Raw genomic sequence first — 20,382 nt, forward strand, 5'->3', positions numbered from 1 at the left:
TTGTTATCAAGACAGTATTTAATCATTAAAGAATACTGAACATATGGAAAGGCATTAAAAAAAATCAAGCGTTTGATGTATAGTTATTTGATATCTGGACATTTTGTAGAGATTCAGCATATGTTTTAGGTTAAAGAGGAGTGACTGAAACTGGAAAATCCTCTTTGACATCATCCAACAGATTGAAATATAGACATTCTTTGAATCCATAAAATAAACATAATTGATTACCAGTATTTAATTAAAAAAAGGAACATGTCTAGATCTACGTTATGTGGCTTTCTTACAGTGCAAAAGTAAAGCAGGTACACTGGCAGAGAATAAAAAGTATTTACTTTTTTTTTTAAAAATACAAATATATAATTTCATGTTTTTACAAATACTATTTACAGGTTTATTTAATTACATATGAAATGTTTACAGAGGATAACCAGCCATTGTTCATTCCTCATCCCCCCCCCCTCCCCCCTATGTGTTCCTGGCTGCTGGATCATCACTCCCCTCAAGTTTATGGTGGTTTTAAGAAAAGAGCCAAAGAGGGGGAGGAGAGAATTTCAGCACATGGCATCCACAGCCATGCTTGTTATTTGTTCAGACAGTCAGGTTCAGTTTATCCAGCTTGCCCTTTTGTCAAACCCTAACCCTTAGTTTGGTATGCATGAATGGCTCTAAAGCTGAGTCGAATACAAATGCTGTATAGCTACTCTCTGTGCTTCTTAGCTGTCATATGAGAAACAGTTAATAATACACAAATCAGTCCTAGAAACATACAGATGTCCCTTTATTCTACACAGTGGTCTCTCCATGTTTGCCAAATGTCAGCCTTGAGTAGAATTTATGCCAGGAGTGCAGGGTCTTCCCAGACCAGATCCAGAAACCAGAGGTGATGCCCACTATGAGCGTCATCAGATACTTGATCATGTAGACAGTGAAGTCAGGGGTCATGCGGAGCCCAGCCTGAGCAGGACAGGGGAAGTCCAGGCTCCTGCAGTTGTGGCTGACCCAGCTGCGCTCCCAGTGGGGGCGGAAGGCCTGCTCGTAGAAGAAGCAGGCAATAACAATGGTGGCAGGGACGGTGTAGAGCACGCTGAATACTCCGATCCGCACCATCAGACGCTCCAGCTTCTCTGTCTTGGTGCCGTCGTGTTTCATGATGGTGCGGATTCGGAACAGCGACACAAAGCCGGCCAACAAGAAAGATGTCCCGATGAAGAGATAAATGAAGAGCGGGGCCAACACGAAGCCCCGTAGAGGATCCAGGTTGGTGAGACTGACGAAGCAGACGCCGCTGAGCACGTCACCCTCGATCTGCCCGATGGCCAGGATGCTGATGGTCTTGACCGCCGGCACTGCCCAGGCAGCTAGGTGAAAATACTGAGAGTTGGCCTCAATAGCCTCATGACCCCACTTCATACCTGCTGCCAGGAACCAGGTGAGAGACAGGATGACCCACCAGATGGAACTGGCCATGCTGAAGAAATAGAGCATCATAAAGAGGATGGTGCAGCCTTCCTTTTTGGTGCCCTGGACAATTGTCTTATAGCCATCAGGGCTGAAGCTGTCATTGCACACCACCTTGTCCCCCAGGAAGTAGCCAGCTATGTAGGCTATGGAGACCATAGTGTAGCAGCCAGACAGGAAGATAATAGGTCGCTCAGGGTATCTGAAGCGCTGCATGTCAACTAAATAAGTAGTAACTGTGAATAAAGTAGATGCACAACAAAGTACAGACCAAACCAGAATCCATAAGCGGGAGAAATGAATCTCTTTGTCACTGAAAAACATGTACCCACCGCCCCTTGATGGCTCACAAGGAGCTGCACAATCCTTCTCATCTAGAAACCTATAATTCAAATATGGGGGAACTTTGAGAACAGACGGGCAATGGAAAGGCCTCTCATCTGTGGAGACCGTGGAGATGTCGTGGCTTCCCGGGGCAGGTATGATGGGTGGGACGGTGGCAGCAGAGGAGTCGTTTTGTCCCACGCAGATTTGTCCATCTCCCAGCACAGGGAAGTTCTCACAGCGCAGTCTGTCCGGCCACTGGAAGCCAAACTTGTTCATAAGTGCCTCACAGCCCTGTTTGGCTCTCTCACAGATTGACCTGCAGGGAGGAATAGCCTTCTCCAAAACTGTGCATACAGGCGCATACATGGAGCACAGGAAGAATTTCAGCTCCGGCGAGCACTGTACCTTTACCAGGGGATAAAACTGGTGCACCTCGAGCCCTGCGTCCTCCTGGTTGTAATGGCCCACTAAATTGGGCATGATGGTTTGGTTGTAGGCTATGTCCGTGCACAGAGGTATTGAAATTGGCTGACAAAATCCATGCTCCGGGACGACTATTCCGTTGTCCCCTTGATACTGAGCTGATATCAGCAGAGGCAGCAGGAGTGCAAGAAACCAGGTCTTGCAAAAAATCATCTTCCCAAGTTTAAGACAACAACTTTAGCCTGATAGGTGTGTTATAAACCAGTTTAGTACGTATCATCAGTTCTGTAAGCAGCTTTTGAGCGAGAGTAACTTACTAAAGGGGGAAAAGTCTAGTGGTAAAAGACCTGAACTCCGTCCTCGTTGTGCTTAGTCGCCGCTTTGAACGCTTCTGGATGACTTTTTTTCTTTTCCGCAACTCCGACTCCTTCACCATTGTCAAGGGAGCAACATTAAGAAAGGAACTTCCGGTTTCAACTTCCAAAAAAAAAGAAACCCTGATTGTCAAATATTCGTTAGAGTAACTTGTAGGATTTTATGCTAAGATATCATTTTTGTTGTGCAACATAGCACTGATATTTTTTTCATAAGAGTCTTTCAAATAGCTCAACAAAAACTTATGTTAAGCATATGTTATGTTAACTTGGTTAGATAAAGTCTATCTATCTATCTATCTATCTAAATTATTCCAGAATTGATTGATCATCATTTATTTGATTGCATCCATTCATCCACTTCAATACACAACGTAATACGTCAACATAAAAATATGATCCATAGTAGAACAAATTAAATACAGTATCATAATCATAATCATACAAGTGGACGGCAGTGACGTCCCATTTTGATAATGATATTAAAGTCTGTATACCTCAGACACTTTGGCAAAGTGTCTGCCTTCATTTTGAAGATGATGTCGCTTGGGAATTGGTCGTTTTCTCGCTAACATTGTCTAACTTGACACCACAGCTGGATTGCGTGGCCCAACCAGACTTTCTTGTTCCCCATTTGTCCATGGGTGGTGGAGGAGGAGGAGGTTAAGGATGAGGAGGAGGAGGTGGACTTCCCCACCTAGTGTCCATGTCATGTCATTCCACATCAAAGTTTGTCTATCAATCAGTTACATAGTATACGCTAGGTAATTGATAAATAACCATTGGATTAAATTGAATTGAAATGTATTTGAATTGAACTGAAGTTACCTCAAATAAACTTTACTGACAAAAGAAAAACAGAACAAAACAAACGAAACCAAAATAAAACAGAATTTGATTGACGAAAAATATATAAAATACTGCAAATATTGCATTTATTACAATGTTACAGAAAGTCAATATGGTAAAAAATGTCATTAAATGCAAAATACAGAAAGTAAAGCAAGTATAATAATGATAATAATATAATGTATTCTATATCATGTGCACATATGAATTTCTTTAAATTATTTAAATTAATGTCAACATGGATATACCTCAGGTGAACACAATAACAGGACCACTTGTACAATAGAGCCTCATGTAAATACACTACTATACTCTGAAACATGGGGGAGGGTGCGAGGTCGGACGTTGCTATGCGCTCGGATCCATTGCTTGATTTTAATTGGACCAAAAAATAGAAATCGAAAAAGCTCAGCCAATGTGCGTTCAGGGCACGCGGGCAATATCATTTATATGCATGGTCAGAGAGGGCTCGAGGGCATTCGAGGATAATGTTAGTTACTAATTTTGAGGAAAACTGTTTAACTCCGTAAGTTCCCGTTACTTAGCGTACGCAGGTACGTTAGTTCAGTGTTTGACAGATATGTTTTATTCACACAAATAGTTTGTTCGGGTAAATTTAACTAAAGTTTGACCGTTTAAATATAAGCAAAAATTTAACGCTAATCCAAATTAGCCAAGCCAGCGTCGTTAGCTTGCTAGCTCAGCTAATTTACTAAACGTTAACGGCTAGGTTAGCAAACTGTTAGTTGATTAGCGTTTGTTTGCATTTTCTGAAATACTAGTTAATAACTTATATGTGATCTGAAATCTCTGGTCATATTTATTATGTAAGATTATGTCAACTGTTAACAACAAGTAACTCGTCTTTTGCCAGATTACTAACGCTAATGGAGTAGAGAAACAGTTCAAGTTCAAGGGAGTTCAGAATGGCATTTGACGGGCATCACAACACATGTGCAAATTCACTATTTCCCACATACCAGCGTCAGGTAAGCTATAATTTTAGCCTCATAACTATGCTGTTTACAGTATATAAGACACAGCATATTCGCAGCAACTATACTACTAATAACTACCTATACTATAGGGTAATTAATGGTGGAAAACTAATGAAACAGTGGCCCGAAGAAAGAAGATGATTATGCTTTTGATCATTTCCGTTCAAAGTCTAGAAAATAGTGAATAAGGCACGCATCACATTTTCCTATTACCCACGTTGGTGTCTTCACATTGCTTGTTTGTCTCACCAACAGTCAGAACCCCCAAAATATTCAATTTACAATTATATAAAAAAGAAAAACAATCAGCAAATCCTTACGATGTAGAAGCTGAAATCAGAGAAAGTTTGGTATTTTTTCTTGAAAAAATACTTGAACTAATATTTGATTATCAAAATAGTTGCTGATTCATTTTGTGTGAATTTCTGTCTATTTTTAATGTAATTTTAAGGGTTTTAACCAGAACTTTTTTTTGTGGAAAAAACAAATCAGAGACCAATTTTAATTCAAAGTAGAGTATTTTATTTACTTTACATCCTAAAACATGTCTGGAGGGGTCTTTAAGTAATTAAGTTTTGTTTTCAGGTGAGCTTCAAACTGGCTAACTTTTTCCTCTCTCTTTTGCAGACCAGTGTAAATGTGGGTGGAGGAAACAACGGAAGCATGGCATTACCCTTCACTCGCATCCCCAGTGTCTCACTGCAGGAACAGGACATGGCATCCTATGTGCCCTGGTCTCACAATGCTCATGACGATCCCTATGAACTTATCAACTGTGCCCAGAGCAGCATTAAGAGCAGGTATTCAGATTTAACTGTGTTCAGGACAAGTGTGTAATTATTATTTTATGCACTATCCTAAATGTAGTTAAGTAGGCAGTCACATTGCTATTTTGGATTTTACTCTCTTATTCAGAGGTAGTTAAATGTACTTGTGCAAGTCTTAATGTCGAATGAAAAATGAATACAGTTGTCAGCCACACTGCTAAATTAATGTTTTTAAAGATCATCTAGAGTTCAGCTGTGAGGATGTTTTTTCTTTTTCTGAAAGGAAACCCACTGGCAGTACTGATTGTGACGGGGAGACTGATCTACAGGGCTTAGTGTCAAGTATTTTGGATGAAGCAGAATCACAGGACAGCTACTACAGTGAAGGGTAATTGTATCTTCATTTTAAAAAAATGTATATATTGCACATCTTTTGTATTAGTTTTATTTAATACCCATATTCTCAACTGTTCTTTCAGGAACCCACCTACCTGCAACCCTGTCTGGTCTCCAAAGACACTTAGAGAAGAACTGCTACAGTACTTTCAGTCAGAGGCTAAAACACAACATAGCTCTAATTTTCTTCCAAACTTTGTTTCCCGTGAGGCTTTCAGTAAAGCACATGGACAGTCAGTGGACAAAGATGTTGAAGAGTTTTGTCAGCAGTCTAATGGCCTTACTACCAATCAGCAATGGCTTTTTAATTTGCCTAATGGAGACAAGGACAGCTTCGTCGTTCATCCTCAGAAACTGCCACCAGGTCTACAAATTCCCAACATGGGAAACACCTACCAGTCACAGATACAACAAAGCAAATATGACAACATGTCAGCTGATACAGACAGAGGGAATAGTCAGCCTGTGAATAACTTCCCTGATTTCAGTAATGTCTTTAGACCTCAAAGCGAGATGAACAGCCCCTGCTTTGATCTTTACTATGAAGACCACTACAACCAGAGCAGCGCAAAGCCCATTAGTAATGAGCAGCATGCGCCACAAGACATTAACCAGCTGGTCAGCAGTTTTCAGTCGTTCATGGCTGGTGAGCATGACAGCCTATGTCGTGATTTTCCAGAAACACACAGGCAGACAGTGGGCATGTACCATGACGACAGCATGGTTGAACAACGGAAAATTACCGGCACAGCGATGTCAACACAAAGCACTCCTGCAATGCAGACCCACAAACAGCTGGTGGGAGAATTCGGGATAGTGCAGAGGGAAAGGAATGGAGAAGTGAGGAAACAAACATCTAGGCGTGATGGTTTTCAAGATCTACCTGGGTTTAGCCCTCAAAACACAGAATTTTTCCAGCAACCAAAGCCACTTTCTGCATCTTTAAACCTCCCAAACCAATACCAGAACAAGATGACCTTGCACAGAGAGAACACATCACTCCCCATTAACGTAAGCATGAACCAGTATTTGAATCATCACATCCAGCAAGGCCAGATACAGAACAAGATCAAGCCACAGATGCAGAAGGAAAAGAAAAGGATGCATATGTCTGGCTTTGTGGGAGAAAGCTTCTCCACAAGACCACTAACCAACACTTACATGAGAGAGGGAGATAAGAAACAGGCCTTATCACAAAACCCATACGTTGACCTCCTGGGGAGCATGCAGTTTCAGAGATTTGATGGGGAAAACAGGAATACACAGCAGTTCATGCCTCTCATGTATCCTGTCAATGACCCCAGAAGGTATTCCAGATTGCCCATGAACTCCTCTAGCTTCAGCTCTAGATCCACTTTGCCCTATGCAAGTGGTCTTCCTGGCCCGGATCTGGGTGATATGTCTGCCAATGAGTCAGCTGCTTTCAACTCCTATCTCAATGACACAATGACCCGCAGAGGAGAGAGCACGTATCACGGCATGGCCACAGCTATGACATCATCAGTGATGATGAATCAAGGAGGACCTGTGATTCAGCTTTACTTCTACCTGGACGAATGTTACGATCAGTGGAGGAGTTTGGAGAAGGAGAGAAAGAGGGTATGCTTTAAAAATCTGATTTTATGTCTAGTTGGGTGAATTTCAAGATTGGTATCAAAGCCAATGATTTTTGTTTAATTGAACAGTATCAGCTGCATAGAGTTTCATTTATTTTCAATCCTCTGTTATCATGAACATCACATGAACGGAGTAACTTAATCTTCTGTATTTGGAGCTATTCATCTGTCAAACATATCTACATTGAATCATTGAATTACGTCTACTACTTTTAATGTGTGCCTGTGTCCACTTTACAGTTTTGTTATGATGGAAAATATTAATGTTAATTTGGGACCAGGTTTTGGCAAATACTAGCTTGGATAGGGAAAATGCATTGTATTTTCAGTTTCTGATGTTCTTTAATATTTTACTTATATTTATTTCTTCTATCTCAGGGGTTTGATTAACTTTAAAAAATATATTTTCCACATACTTCTGTAGGGGTTTCTATTAACCTGAATCAAAAATATTTTTGTTGTTGTTGTGCAAATGTTAGGTTGTCATGTTCTCATTTTTTTCTACTATAGACAGAAGTCATCCTTAACAAGACATTTGTTGGGAAACGGACTGCTGCAGTGACTTCCTCTAACCTCCCCAAAACTCCACCAAACCCCACGAGAGTTGACCACCTCATTGTTAATCAGATGAGAGAACAAGCAAGGGTGAGACTCCTCGATTTGTTTGACTCTTTACTGCCATCTACAGGGGAATTTAGTCACAGCAGCCTTATCTTCTGAGGGCAATATTTTCAGTTTTAGTTAGCATACTTTTGAGGTCTATGGGAGCGAACCACAGAGAACAGCTGGACCTAAATAAAGCAGTTAATCCTTTGGAATGTCTATTTGTTTAATTCATTTTTGCTTTTTAGTTATGTTTGTGTGGTGGCTTATAAATAAGCCCTGTATCCTCACGGTAAGAAGGTCTAGAGTTTGAATCTCAGTGGAGTGGGTCTTCAGAGTTTTCTGCACCTGTTCTTTCCACACCCCAGAAATACCACTAATTAGCATGCAACCTAACGTGACCCACCTTTGTATTTGTGTTTTTTTTACAAAGATTTTTTTATTATATAAATACCACACTTAGTAAATATTGCTACTGTTTTACTGTAGTTAATGTACATACAGTAAAATATCACATTAGATACTCCATCTAAGACTGAGGAAAAATATAAAGGTTGATTACATTGTGTGTTGCAGTTGGCAAGCCTTCTGGATAGAATGGAGTATCTGCGCAACGTTCCCCTCCATATCAACATCCACACCACACTGAACAGGCACCATATGGCCATTTGCATCACCCAGGCCAGACGCAAAGATGAGCTTGCAAGCATGTCCAAACATCAGCGGCAGAGAGCTCAACTGACAGAAGACAGAGGTAATTCATATTGCAATGTTAGACATGCTGTATATGTTCCTGTTGAAGTGCTGTCAGTCCTAACTTGCTCCTGTTTTCATAGACACCCTGATGTTGATCATCGCACTGAAGGACCTAGCTGCTACCACGAGAAAGCTCCGCACAGCCCTGTGGTGTGCTCTTCAGATGACCTTGCCGAAACCTGTCAAGATGCAGGAGCACCATGTTGACAGGGAAGCCACATGCAGAGAGAGGTGCCCCTCTCCATTTGAGGGATACTCTTTTAAGTTATAATTTAGCATGCAAACTGGCATGACTTAAAGGTATTGATTAAATTAAAACCACACCAGAATGCCCTGATTATAAATTCCCATAGACAACAGGGTCATTTATAACATAAATGTTCTTACAGCATTACTTACCTTACAAGTCTAAAATGACATTTTACCTGCAACACAGTGATCACTGCAGAATATGAGATGAGAAATTTTAGGTTTGATGACAGCTGCACCTTTTGGCATCCAGTAGCCAGGTGTCTAACTCTGTTGTGTAGGAATTGCATGAAATGTAATTAAACCTGCCACATCTTAACTTAATTTCATTCAATTAGTGTCAGTTCCAAATTAACATGAATCTTGCTCCATCACCGCTGTATTTAAAGGCACTATTTATGTGAAAGATTTCAGTGAAATATTCATTGTTTTACATATTTATTGGGATGTTCTGGGTATTCCTCGGCAATAACTGAATCATAAGGCAGTAGTTTAAAAATGAACATGCTAAATCTTTGTTTTCTGAAATATTCAAATTAATATTTGCAGCCTTTGTTTCTCTTATTTAACCTTAACATGCTGTAATCAGAAAATAATTTTATTTATCTACAATTTGGTTAAGTTTGAACTGTGCCCAAACGGTACTCAAACTTCTGAAAAAAGTTCAGTATTTTAAATTCAAATGTATTAATCACATTTCCATTAGAAACATATAGTATTAAAAAATATCATTCCTATCAGTGAAATATAACATAGCTACGTTAAGACTTAATTTTCTGGATGCAGTTTAAGTCTTTGTAAACTTATGCTTTATTATTTGTTTAAAATTAACACGATAAATTATAAAATATTTTCTGAAATGTTCCAATTCATTTCTGAAGCTTTGGGTTTTCTTCTGTTAACACAATAATCATAAAACTTTTATTTATATGCAATTTAGTAAAAAAAAAAAAAAATTGAACTATACAAAAGATACATTTCAAAACATGCTGAAACTTCAGTAATGTAAATGTATTAATCACACTTTCCTTCATTTTATAAATAAATAAATATATTTCCTATCAGTGAGATATGACAGTTTGTCAGCTAAGGATCAAAGCTTTTAATATTACAAACCTAAGTTAAGCAACAATTCTGTAGAAGCATTAGTCTGTAGATTTCTGACTATGCTTTCTGAAATACGAGTTGCGTTGTTCGCTTTCATGTCATTTTAATGTTCATGATGTGTTTTCTCTCTTTCCGTTCTTGTTCTGTAAACTGTAAAGTAACATTCTGAAAATAAAGCAACCCCCAAATTGCTCAAAATGTTTTTTTTTTATTAATTTAAAAAGATGTCAAACCCCATTTTAAACATTCAAATCATGGTATGTGATAAATTTGAGGTATAATTTAGCAACCGCTCCTTTGTTCTTATTCTCAGAGGAAAATGCATAGACAGTAAAACTTAAATGTAAAGCATCAAAATGAAAAAAAAAGTTTGACATGAACACTTAGAAGGCAAAATATTGACACAGCACATAATATCAGATTACCAGATAATATCTTTTTTTTTTTTACTGTGATCCATTCGATTTATGTTTCAGGTGTATACTTTGATCATTTCAGAGATTACCGTGTCAAAGCCTGACCAAAAGCATGCAGCTCATTCAGCTGGATCAACAACAAATTGGCAGATATGTATAAAGATCAGTTTTGATCAACGACATAAGACTTGACTGTGTCACAAGTATTCATTGTATAAAGATTTGCAGCTTTATTCCTAGATAACATCTTATAATATCTGTTTATATCAGCGTCCGTTTTTTCGTTACACATATGGAGAGTTGCAAAAAAAGTAAATATAACAAGGAGCGTCTGATGATGTCATGTTCACATACTAAAAAAAGGTGCTAATGAAGTTTACATAAAGAGAGGCAATGACTGTTGTTTTTCATTTTTGCTGTGTAACAAAACCTTTCTCATATACAAAGTGTCCTTTCTCTTGGTTTTATCTTCTGCGTTCACCTTTCTGTGTACGCTTCTTCTCCTTCTCTTTTCTGTCTTGTTTGGCTAGTTTGTCCTTTTCCCGCTGCATCTTGTCCATTTCCTTCTTCTTCTGAGAGTCTTCGCGAGCCTGGTCCCGCTGTTGCTTCTGTCTGTTCAGAACCTCTGTCACGTTGGTGTTCTTGAACAGAGCTGAAACTTTCAGTAAAGGACAGCTGGATGAAAGCAAAAGAACTCTGCTAATTTATTATTATCTACACGTTAACCACAATAGAGATGTAAACAATTGGGACAGTCTATACTGCATTCAGGGTAATAAATAGCCTCTTTTGAATGATCAGCTTTAGAAAGGATACATTTTTCAGTTGCGGGCAAGTTATTTCCACTTGGTAGCTCCTCTTCTTCACCTTCAGTGCTTTTGTCAAGGAAAGAACTGACATCTAAAGGATCGTGACTAAATATTTCTCAAGGAAGACATTCACTGGATGAGAAAACATGAAATATTAGCTTTCTTCTCCTTATAAATAAGGCCACGTTCTAATAAGGACGTTCTGAGCCGACACATAAGCTATGCCTCATTTTACAATTTGCAAAAAAATCAAGGATATTCCTCTTCATCTGTGACATTGGCGTATTGAGCAAGGAGGGCTTCTTTCCTTTTCTTTGACTCCTCGGACACCTCTTTCTGCTTCACCACGATTTGAGCTTGTTTTTCTATCATACTGGCGATGGCCTGGACCTCAACTATAGAAAAGAAATTACAGAGCACACAGCCAAACTGTAAATAACCCATGATAGAAAGCATCAAATACCTTTGCTTTTAGCTGCCATCATTATGAGGGTTTATTAACAAAAAGTATCAAACGAGGGCATCCATCTGAGCTTGAGGTTCCAGACAGTATACATATCCACACAAAAACCATTTAGCAGTCTCAGAAATGCTTCCGTTTTATTTTTTTCCTGCAATAAAAGTGTGTTTGTGCAATCTGCTCCACACTTAAATGATTTAAAACTCAGACGAAGAGCTAATCTCTGTATGTTTAACTGGTATTGAAGACAGACTCAGTAGCAAGCTGTCATGCTCCGTTTCCTCAAGATTTAAATGATATAACATTATTTTATGTAGCTTGTTTTATGGTTTCATTATGACTTACAGTACTGTATGTATACATTCAGATGCTCTAAAAGATTTGCAGAGATGCTGCCAACCTCAGTAACTCAGATATGTAATGTTCAACACCAAATACTGCTTTGAGAGTAGCTACATGTGTACCCTCACTAACAACATCTCTCAAGAAAGATTTTCAGATTGAGAATGTGGATGAATAAATGTAAATACCGTCATCAGTGTCACGTTTGGCTGCTCTTTGGCTGCAATAGTCTGTCCACTGCTTGATGATCTGTTTGCAGACGTCTTCCACGCTGTCCTCGTCCTGCACGCAAAGGAAAAGGAGCAGCTCACATTATACAGTATATGGCCGCCGTACAGTGCATGCACCAACACAGACTGTTAGTTTGAGATGCGGAACAGTCAGGTGCTTTACAGATGTACAGCTGAGTCATTCACAGCCAGCACATAATGCACAAGAAGGATATTAAAACAGCAAATAATCGTATACTACTAAACTATGTGAGCAGTAACTGTTTAAGCTTATAAAGACAGCTTGTTTTAAATGAACAGATACAAGGTTAGATACAATACTTTAGTACATACAGTATATCTAGGGCTGCAACTAACGATTATTTTCATTATTGACTATTCTCTCAATTAATCAATTAGTTGTTTGGTCTATAAAATGTCAGAAAATGTCAAATCTGTTTCCCAAAGCCCAAGATGACGTCCTCAAATATCTTGTTTTGTCCACAACTCAAAGATATTCAGTTTACTGTCACAGAGGATTAAAGAAACTAAAAAAAAAAAATCACATTTGAGAAGCTGGAATCGGAGAATTTGGACATTTTTTTCTTACAAAATATCTCCAAATGATTTATCAATAACCAAAATAAACCAAAAATAACTTATTTTTTTATCTTGTACAAAATTTTCACTGTACATTCCAGATGTTACATCAATTTGTCTTGTCAACATACAGTTTAGAGAAGAACATACTCTGTGTCTCCTCTCTTTCAGCCATCTTTCCCTCACTGCAACAACATTTTGCATTTATTTGTCACATCGTTATTCAGTCTGTCTGGGTTTCACCCGGGTGACGTCTGTCCATCCCATACATCCACCCTATCATTCCCCATCCCAGCACTGATGTCTCTAAATCCCTTACTCACAGTCATAATATCTGGATAAGAAATTCCATCTTGGTATTACAGATTACCCAGAGACAATAACATAACACTAAATGTTGTACAGAAAAAATTAATACAATAAATGTATATGTAACCAGAACAAGTCGGACAGTATTATTACTTTAATAGCCGCAACCTCTACACTCATGAGTGCATTTAAATGTCAGAAAAGCTCATCTAGATCCAGTCTTCTACTGCTTTCAGCTAAATGTATTCTGTAATCTCAGCAGAAAAAATATTTAATTGATTACTGATTTCCACCTGTCAGAGGTTCCCTCTTGAGCCAGTTCAGCGTTATTGCTCTGTCATAAAATAAATGTGCCTTTTCCTATCCCCAATCGTCCCTGCCCCATTTTCAATACAACTGCATATGTCTGCAAATGTTCATCTGTTTCCAGCATTTGTCTCTAAGAGCGCGAATTTGCGGGTCCCACCCTGAGCCGAATCTACCAAAACACCTTAAGGAACCGTGTTTGGTACTGAATCACATGTTCGTGTGTAATCATTGCTGATTAAGACGACATTTAACTCTAAAATCCCGGGTTTCTGAGCGGGGTTTGGTTTGGCAGCTCGCATTACTGCCTCGGTGGCTAAAGCGAGACACGCCGCTTTACATATTCACCAGAAATGCGGATAAAATCCCCTGAAGCGCATCTTCTTTCTCTTCGTCACTCTCCTCTTCTTGCAAGACCCCTAAAATATACGTCCCGTACACCTCACGGTCCACGTCCAGCGAGTCTAGCCGATCGTTTAACCAGCTTCCGAACTCCCCGGCGTCCGTCACGGGGGCAGCCATCTTGGCCCTTTGGGGTCTTTCGCTGACGCACGGCTGTCCTTTCTCGCTGCCTGTAAAAAAAAAAGCTACAAGTTATGGCCACGCTCCGAGTATGGATAACAAGATCTTAAAATAAATCCATGACTCCAAGCCGCTGGAACAGCCTTCCAAAGGATCTGAGAGGAGCTATTAATATTTATAAACGTAAACTAAAAAGCCACCTGTTTAGCCTGGCTGTTATGTAGTGTTTTATAACTGTATGATTTTATTATTATATACCTCTTTTATTTAGCTATTGTCGTCATTATTAATGCGATTGCTAGTGTGAGAGCTGTGCCAGCTAACATCAAATATATCTTCCAGTGACAATTATAAATATTTTTTAAAAAAATATTACAACTCATAATGGAAGTCAATGGGAGGATGATCCAACATATTTGCAACCCTTGTATCTTTGAAACTCAACTGCTGTGACATACTTTGGTCTACAGACTCCGTCCAAATTTTGAAACGTTCAGCAAATTTTTAATATTCAAAGTTGCGTTGTGTGTTGTGATACCCTTTTGTACGTTTAGAGCAATTTAAGTGAAGACTTTTACAGCAGCTTTCAGATCTTCAGTGTGCAATGTCATCAGGCATAAGCTGAAGCAGCCATTTTTTAGACCAGAAAAAAAAATTCTTTCAAAATTCACATCTCACTCCCACAATTTTAACTCTTCAAGCACATATTATACCTCAAAATATTGCCACAAGCCTCCTCTCTCTCAAAATGTAAATATATTTCCCATAGGACAAATAATGTTTGAGATCTAAACCTTAATTGATAGGGAGAGAGCTGTCCGGCTCTCCTTGACTGCAATACAAACTGCGTACGCCCTCCTTTTACTTAAACTTACAGATTCTCTCTTCCTTCAAACACTTTGTACAGATATTATACATTTTCATCCTCAACTGTTGCTGCTGCCACTAATGATGTACAAATCTCTGACCTGTAGGCTTCATTTTAGGCAAATCAATTTGCCTTTTTCTGGACAATTTACATGCCGGACGCCATTGTGTGTCTTTTTAAACATGTCTGTCAAAGGAGTCAGATGGTTTTCTCTCTGATCAACATTAAAACAATTTCACTTGCTGTGTACTGTTACAGTCTAATCAGTGTGTTGCAGGGGCCATTTTATAGAGCACTGCTCCTGGACTATCTGACTTTCTCCTGTTGCTTTATATGTTTATTATGTACCATCATGCAATGTGACTCCAGTGAACTATAATATTATTAGAATGTCAGCGCTGCAACCCTTATTTTTTTTTCAAAGGTGTTGATTAACACTTTTTACTTCTAGTTAACAGCAACGCCTGTAACTACTTGCCCTTACTGACTCAGGAGGAAGAGCAGGTCATCCACTAATCTTCTGATTAGTGGACAAACCTCAAATTGTTTCTGAAGGCTGCGCCATCAGTGTGTGAATGTGTGTGTGAATGATTAGAACTCCTCCTGATGAGCAGTTTGGCACCTTGCATGGCAGTGTCAACTATCAATGAATGAATTTGTGTTTGAATGGATGAATGTGACGTGTAGTGTAAAGACTAGAAAGGCGCTATATAAATACAGTCAATTTACCGTTCCATTTAGTGCTGGCACTGCATGTTTATGGAAAAAGTAATCATATAATTCCATTAGCAGCACAATTACTTTCAGAGTCTCAAAAAAGTGCCTTAACAGTACAATTATGAGATGAAAACAAAAATAAAGAAATAGAAAATAATGATCAAAAAAAAAGTTTAAGGAATCAAAAGTACATAAAAATCCCCAATCCTAATCCTAAAATAAACACAGTGCACATTGTTAGGTCACCCACTGTAAGGTTGTAGGAAACATGCTGACCATATGGATGGACATTTCAGAAGCGGATCATGCTTTTCAAAGTTTCTATGGAAATTGGATAACCACTGTCAATGTCGTCACTGTCACAGAGAAATCCTTTATGTAGGAGCAAGTTACAAACATTTCTAAGCAACCTTTCAAGTTTAGAGGGTCTTTGATACCAAAACATTTGTTTTTCACAGGAGTATTCCTTTATATTATTGTAATGTCTCTTTGTCAAAAAAAGAAGTTAATTAATAACAGACTGACAGAAACAGATCCAAATACAGTTTATAACAAAACTGAGTACCCCTGGTCAATATCACTAAAGTGTTAAATAATTAGATCATTTCCAATTAATATAATTTTATTCATTTTCAGACAATACTCAAATAGAATTAAGACAATTCAATTGAAAAACAGAATGTTTGACAAATTAAACTATAATGAAAGGTCCATATTTAATGTTGTGGATATTGCATATTAACACGCAATATCCACAACTGCTGGAGGTGATCCGCAGCCATTCTAGCAGGAGTGTTTGTGTCCACCTGGTACGTGAGTAGCGCCTGCTTTGCTATCGTTATGTACAGGGTCACCCTGGATTGGAGGACAAACTTCACAGTCCTTGATATTAGTTATTTAAGCTACAAAAACATCTTATGAAAAAAGTTTAAAAGTTTCATGAAAAATCTTCCACTGATTTTTCATAACACACTCAATCATTGATCATTTGTTGAGCTCAATACATCAGGATATTTAATACATCAGGTGCCTGACTGATACTCCAACTTGCTCCCTCTAGCATGGGTGCTTTGGTGGGATCCAGCGGCGTTTGGTCCATTAAGGGCGCCGGAGCGCCCCCCCTCCTGCAATTCCGATTGTGAAATACATATTGTGGCAACCGGAGGAGGCGGTCACTCTAATTATTGACAGTTCTGCACTGGGTAGTGCAAAGGCTCATGGGACTGTTGATGCCCATTGTTGTGGTTGTGTTATGTGTGAACACCAGGTACGATGTAGATATTTGTGTGGCCAGGATAGCAACAAGGTTTAACTAGCAATGTGGCCACCGTGACCAAGACTCCTGTAGTGATTGATGACCTCCGGCCAGTGTTGGTGTTTAGTGTGTGTGTTCTGATTGCTTTGAAACTGAGATCTCCGCCTCATGACACATTCTTCCACATAAGCTTGCCACCATATTTTAATGAAAAATTATTTTTGTTAGTGTTGTGCGTGTGGATAAATTTCAGTTGTTAATCTCACATAAATCATACATAATTACAGAAATATGCGATGACTAATGAAAAAGCGCTTCCTACAATGTTTGTCTATGTGCCAAAGGGCGTACGTTTCTCTGCCCGACGGCGGTATGTGTGGAATGAGTTCAGCTTTTCCTGGTGGCCCCTGATTGGTTGACACTGCACGCTGAAAATAACTGGATCTGGGTGGGGGGTCTATCTGCAGTTTTGCAGACCTACATGACACAGCCATTTTACTACATGACACAGCAACTTTATTACACGATACATATCCCCTGATGTTGTCAAGGCATGTTACATGACACACCTCCTGACCCTTAACCCTAACCCTAACCCTAACCATCCCCCTCCTCATGCCTAAACCTAAACAAGTGGGTGTGTCATGTAGTAAAGTTGGTGTGTCATGTAGCAAAAAAAAATTATGCCCAAGGAATGTTGCCAGATTGGGTGATTTTCTGCCCAATTGCTGCTTCCTTATCAGATAACATTTACCCCCTGAAGACAGGCAAAACATACACAGATTGTTGTGATACTGTGGTGATAATTGTAAAGTGAATGCAGTTGCTAAGTGGCCAACAAAACATTTTTTTTAAAAACTCTTAGAAACCACTAGCCAAGCTGCTAGCCACCAGCAGCTGGCGCCATGCTACATTGTATGGTGCATTTTCACAACCAAAATACGCAGTGCTACCTAGTCCCACTTAGTGGAAAAGTCACGCAACGCCACTGATGGCCCCTCAAAGGCAGCAGCTCACTACAGCTGGTCCCGGTTCACACCAACTCTACTGGGGCTGGCTGGATGGCCGCAATCTTCTGCGGCTAATCCTGGTTGGTCCTTAGTGGGGGATCACCTGGGCGGGGGAGAAGCTAGATGCTGGAAGAAAGCTCCAGGAGGCAGCAGCTTGCTGGGGCCTTGACTCTCTCCGGGGAATGCCAGGAAGCCAGCACTTGTTGTGGCTGGTTCTGGTTTGTTCCCTGGTGGAACCACTGGCGCCAGAAGTAGGGGGGCCAAGGGGCCATTTGCCCCCCACTTTACCCTCCTCCCACATTCTTTTTAAGTTGTGAATCACTGTATCCCTTCAAATGCCCCTGTATTGCAACACTTACAGTAAAAGGACGCAGGAGGTTTTCTGTGATTTCTGTGAATCATAGATGTATAAAGAGGAGTGGATACAGCATCAGAGGCGGGGCCTCATTAAATCCTCATAAAGTTGCTCAGTGGTCCATGAAGCCAAAAAAGCCACTTCCCGCTGTAAAGGAATTACCCAGATGGAAACATACTGCATGTGTTCTATGGGCTGCATGCCCATGGGGCTCACTAGAGACTTCTGCAGGCTGAAACAGCTAACTTCCCGGGTCTAATAAGCTAGCAGCAGTCGTGTGCATTTTCATCAGGAAATGGACATGTTGTTATTTATTTAATTTATTTATTTATACATTTTACATTTTTATTATAATCTATTTATTTTGTGAAGTATTTCATAATTTCATTTTTTAATTGTTATTTTTATTCTTGTATTATCCTTTATTAACCTAACTACCCATTTTTTTTTGGTTTTTATTTTGGTGTCTATTGGTCTCTAAATCCATATTTAAGCACTTTGAATTGCATTTGATTTGTTTGAAAGGTGCTATATAAATACATTTATTAGTTGAATAAGTTGATTGATTTTAAGATAAAACTAAATGTGTTTGGTATATCATATTTTTTTCTTACAAATGATGAGGTAGCTGCCCAGATCCAGGCAACTGAAACATGTTGGCAGTCATTTGTAATAAGAGAATGTACAAAGTTAAGAGCTTATGAATTTACTAGTTTACTAGTTAGCAAACTAAACCCACCAGGTTGCTACAGATTTGAAGTCCCACATAAATGCTTTGTGAGTCATGTATTCAGGCAGTGTTTATGTCACTTTACACCTTTCATTAATTGTTGCCAATCCTGAAACAGTGATTTCTAAAACTTATTACACAAATTATGACAATTAAAACAATGAGGCATATTTCAAAGTTATAATACTGTATAATTTGTCATTGAGACAGTCATTCAGTACAAGTCCTCTATTCTAATTTCATACATTTTAACAAAACGTTTATAGCCTATACTCACTGTCAAATTACATCCAAAATGAAAGCTGTTATTACATTAATACAGATACTTAATATAGGTACATTTAACAATGAATAAGTGGAGAAACTAAAAACAAAGCTAAGTGTTGCTAAGTGTCCAAATGCTCCTGTCATGGCCATGGCCTCAACATTTCATGTACCTCACATCTAATATTTAACCTTTGAAATTCACAAAAATCCTTTTGGTCTGTTCACCCCCTACATGTCTCTACTGTAATGTCCTCACAGGCAGCACACACCCTCACTGAGCACTTTATTAGGAACGCCTGTGCAATCTAATGCAATCCAATACAACAGCCCTGCCATCGATTCTACTTTCATAAAGCGTATACATTTTCAATGTTTGTTGACATTATATATTGAGGTCATAGTGGCTGCTGGTGGTGTACTGGAGTGCAATATATTGAAAAGCGTTCCTAATATTTTATTCACACCATTAACATACATGAGGAGGGCAATTATTAGAAACAGTTTTCAATATAATACACTCCAGTACACCACCACCAGCCACTATGACTTCAATAATAAACATGAAGTAGAATTATCACCTTCCTGACAATGACAGCAAAAACTGAAAATGTTTAATCTTTGTAAAAGTAGAATTTATGGCAGAATTATTGAATTGCATTAGATTGCATAGGTGTTCCTAATAAAGTGCTCTGTGAGTGCACATGGGGTCTCCCTCTGTGCCTTCACTGTCATCTATGATGTCTTCCTTTCACCAAATCACCGCACACACATCTTCCTGTTGCCCCTCTGTGACTTCTACCTGCTCCATATTCACTAATTGTGCCACGTACAGAATATCATTTTACCCCATGTAGAATAAATCTGAGAACTAAAGTTCATGAGTGACACCTAAAAGCAAAATTACATCTCATATCCTACAAACACAGGTCTGTCTGTTTGAATGAAAATAGCTGTGATAACTTTGTCATGCTGCCAGCCTGGCTTGTTAAATTAATTTCAGCAGCCAAAATTTCAATCAGTGCTAAATGCTCAGCGTTGGCAGTCACATATAGTACCCTGGATACTGCCACAAATCCCTAAGTTCTTGATTGGAAATTAATGTTCGATTGTCCCACAGTTTACAGAAGTACTTGTGCACTCTCTCATAGGCTCTGAGCAAAATAGGCATGCCAGTACTAGTCTAATTGAAATGCTGATTTCAAAATAATCAGCTATTCTTTTTAAATTCAGTGGGTAGCTGGCAGTCAAACAGCCTTTGGCAGAACAAAATCATGATCACAA

The 20,382-nt window shown here is 39.0% G+C and overlaps 3 protein-coding genes across 4 annotated transcripts; 1 reads left to right on the forward strand and 2 right to left on the reverse strand.

Annotated features, from left to right (window-relative positions):
- Positions 1-2,648, reverse strand: fzd2 (frizzled class receptor 2). Its single transcript, XM_067570450.1, has one exon. The coding sequence runs from the start codon at positions 2,422-2,424 to the stop codon at positions 787-789; it is 1,638 nt and encodes a 545-aa protein (XP_067426551.1). The 5' UTR covers positions 2,425-2,648; the 3' UTR covers positions 1-786.
- Positions 2,649-3,867: 1,219 nt separating this feature from the next.
- On the forward strand, positions 3,868-9,345 carry moto (minamoto). 2 transcript variants are annotated; one of them, XM_067616446.1, is made up of 8 exons: positions 3,868-3,988; positions 4,309-4,423; positions 5,060-5,232; positions 5,483-5,587; positions 5,679-7,194; positions 7,722-7,856; positions 8,391-8,568; positions 8,651-9,345. In XM_067616446.1, exons 2-8 carry the CDS (start codon positions 4,361-4,363, stop codon positions 8,839-8,841), a joined length of 2,361 nt encoding a protein of 786 aa, XP_067472547.1. In that variant the 5' UTR covers positions 3,868-3,988; positions 4,309-4,360; the 3' UTR covers positions 8,842-9,345. The 2 variants fall into 2 exon arrangements, with proteins under 2 accessions (XP_067472547.1, XP_067472548.1); XM_067616447.1 differs by having other exon boundaries at positions 3,876-3,960.
- Positions 9,346-10,114: 769 nt separating this feature from the next.
- Positions 10,115-13,929, reverse strand: ccdc43 (coiled-coil domain containing 43). Its single transcript, XM_067616448.1, has 5 exons — positions 13,726-13,929; positions 12,142-12,235; positions 11,411-11,546; positions 11,159-11,214; positions 10,115-10,994 (listed from the first exon to the last, which is right to left on the reverse strand). The coding sequence occupies exons 1-5, from the start codon at positions 13,897-13,899 to the stop codon at positions 10,807-10,809; spliced, it is 648 nt and encodes a 215-aa protein (XP_067472549.1). The 5' UTR covers positions 13,900-13,929; the 3' UTR covers positions 10,115-10,806.
- Between the last annotated feature and the right edge of the window lie 6,453 nt (positions 13,930-20,382).

This window comes from Thunnus thynnus, chromosome 17, assembly GCF_963924715.1.
Source record: "Thunnus thynnus chromosome 17, fThuThy2.1, whole genome shotgun sequence".
Taxonomy (NCBI): Eukaryota; Metazoa; Chordata; class Actinopteri; order Scombriformes; family Scombridae; genus Thunnus; species Thunnus thynnus.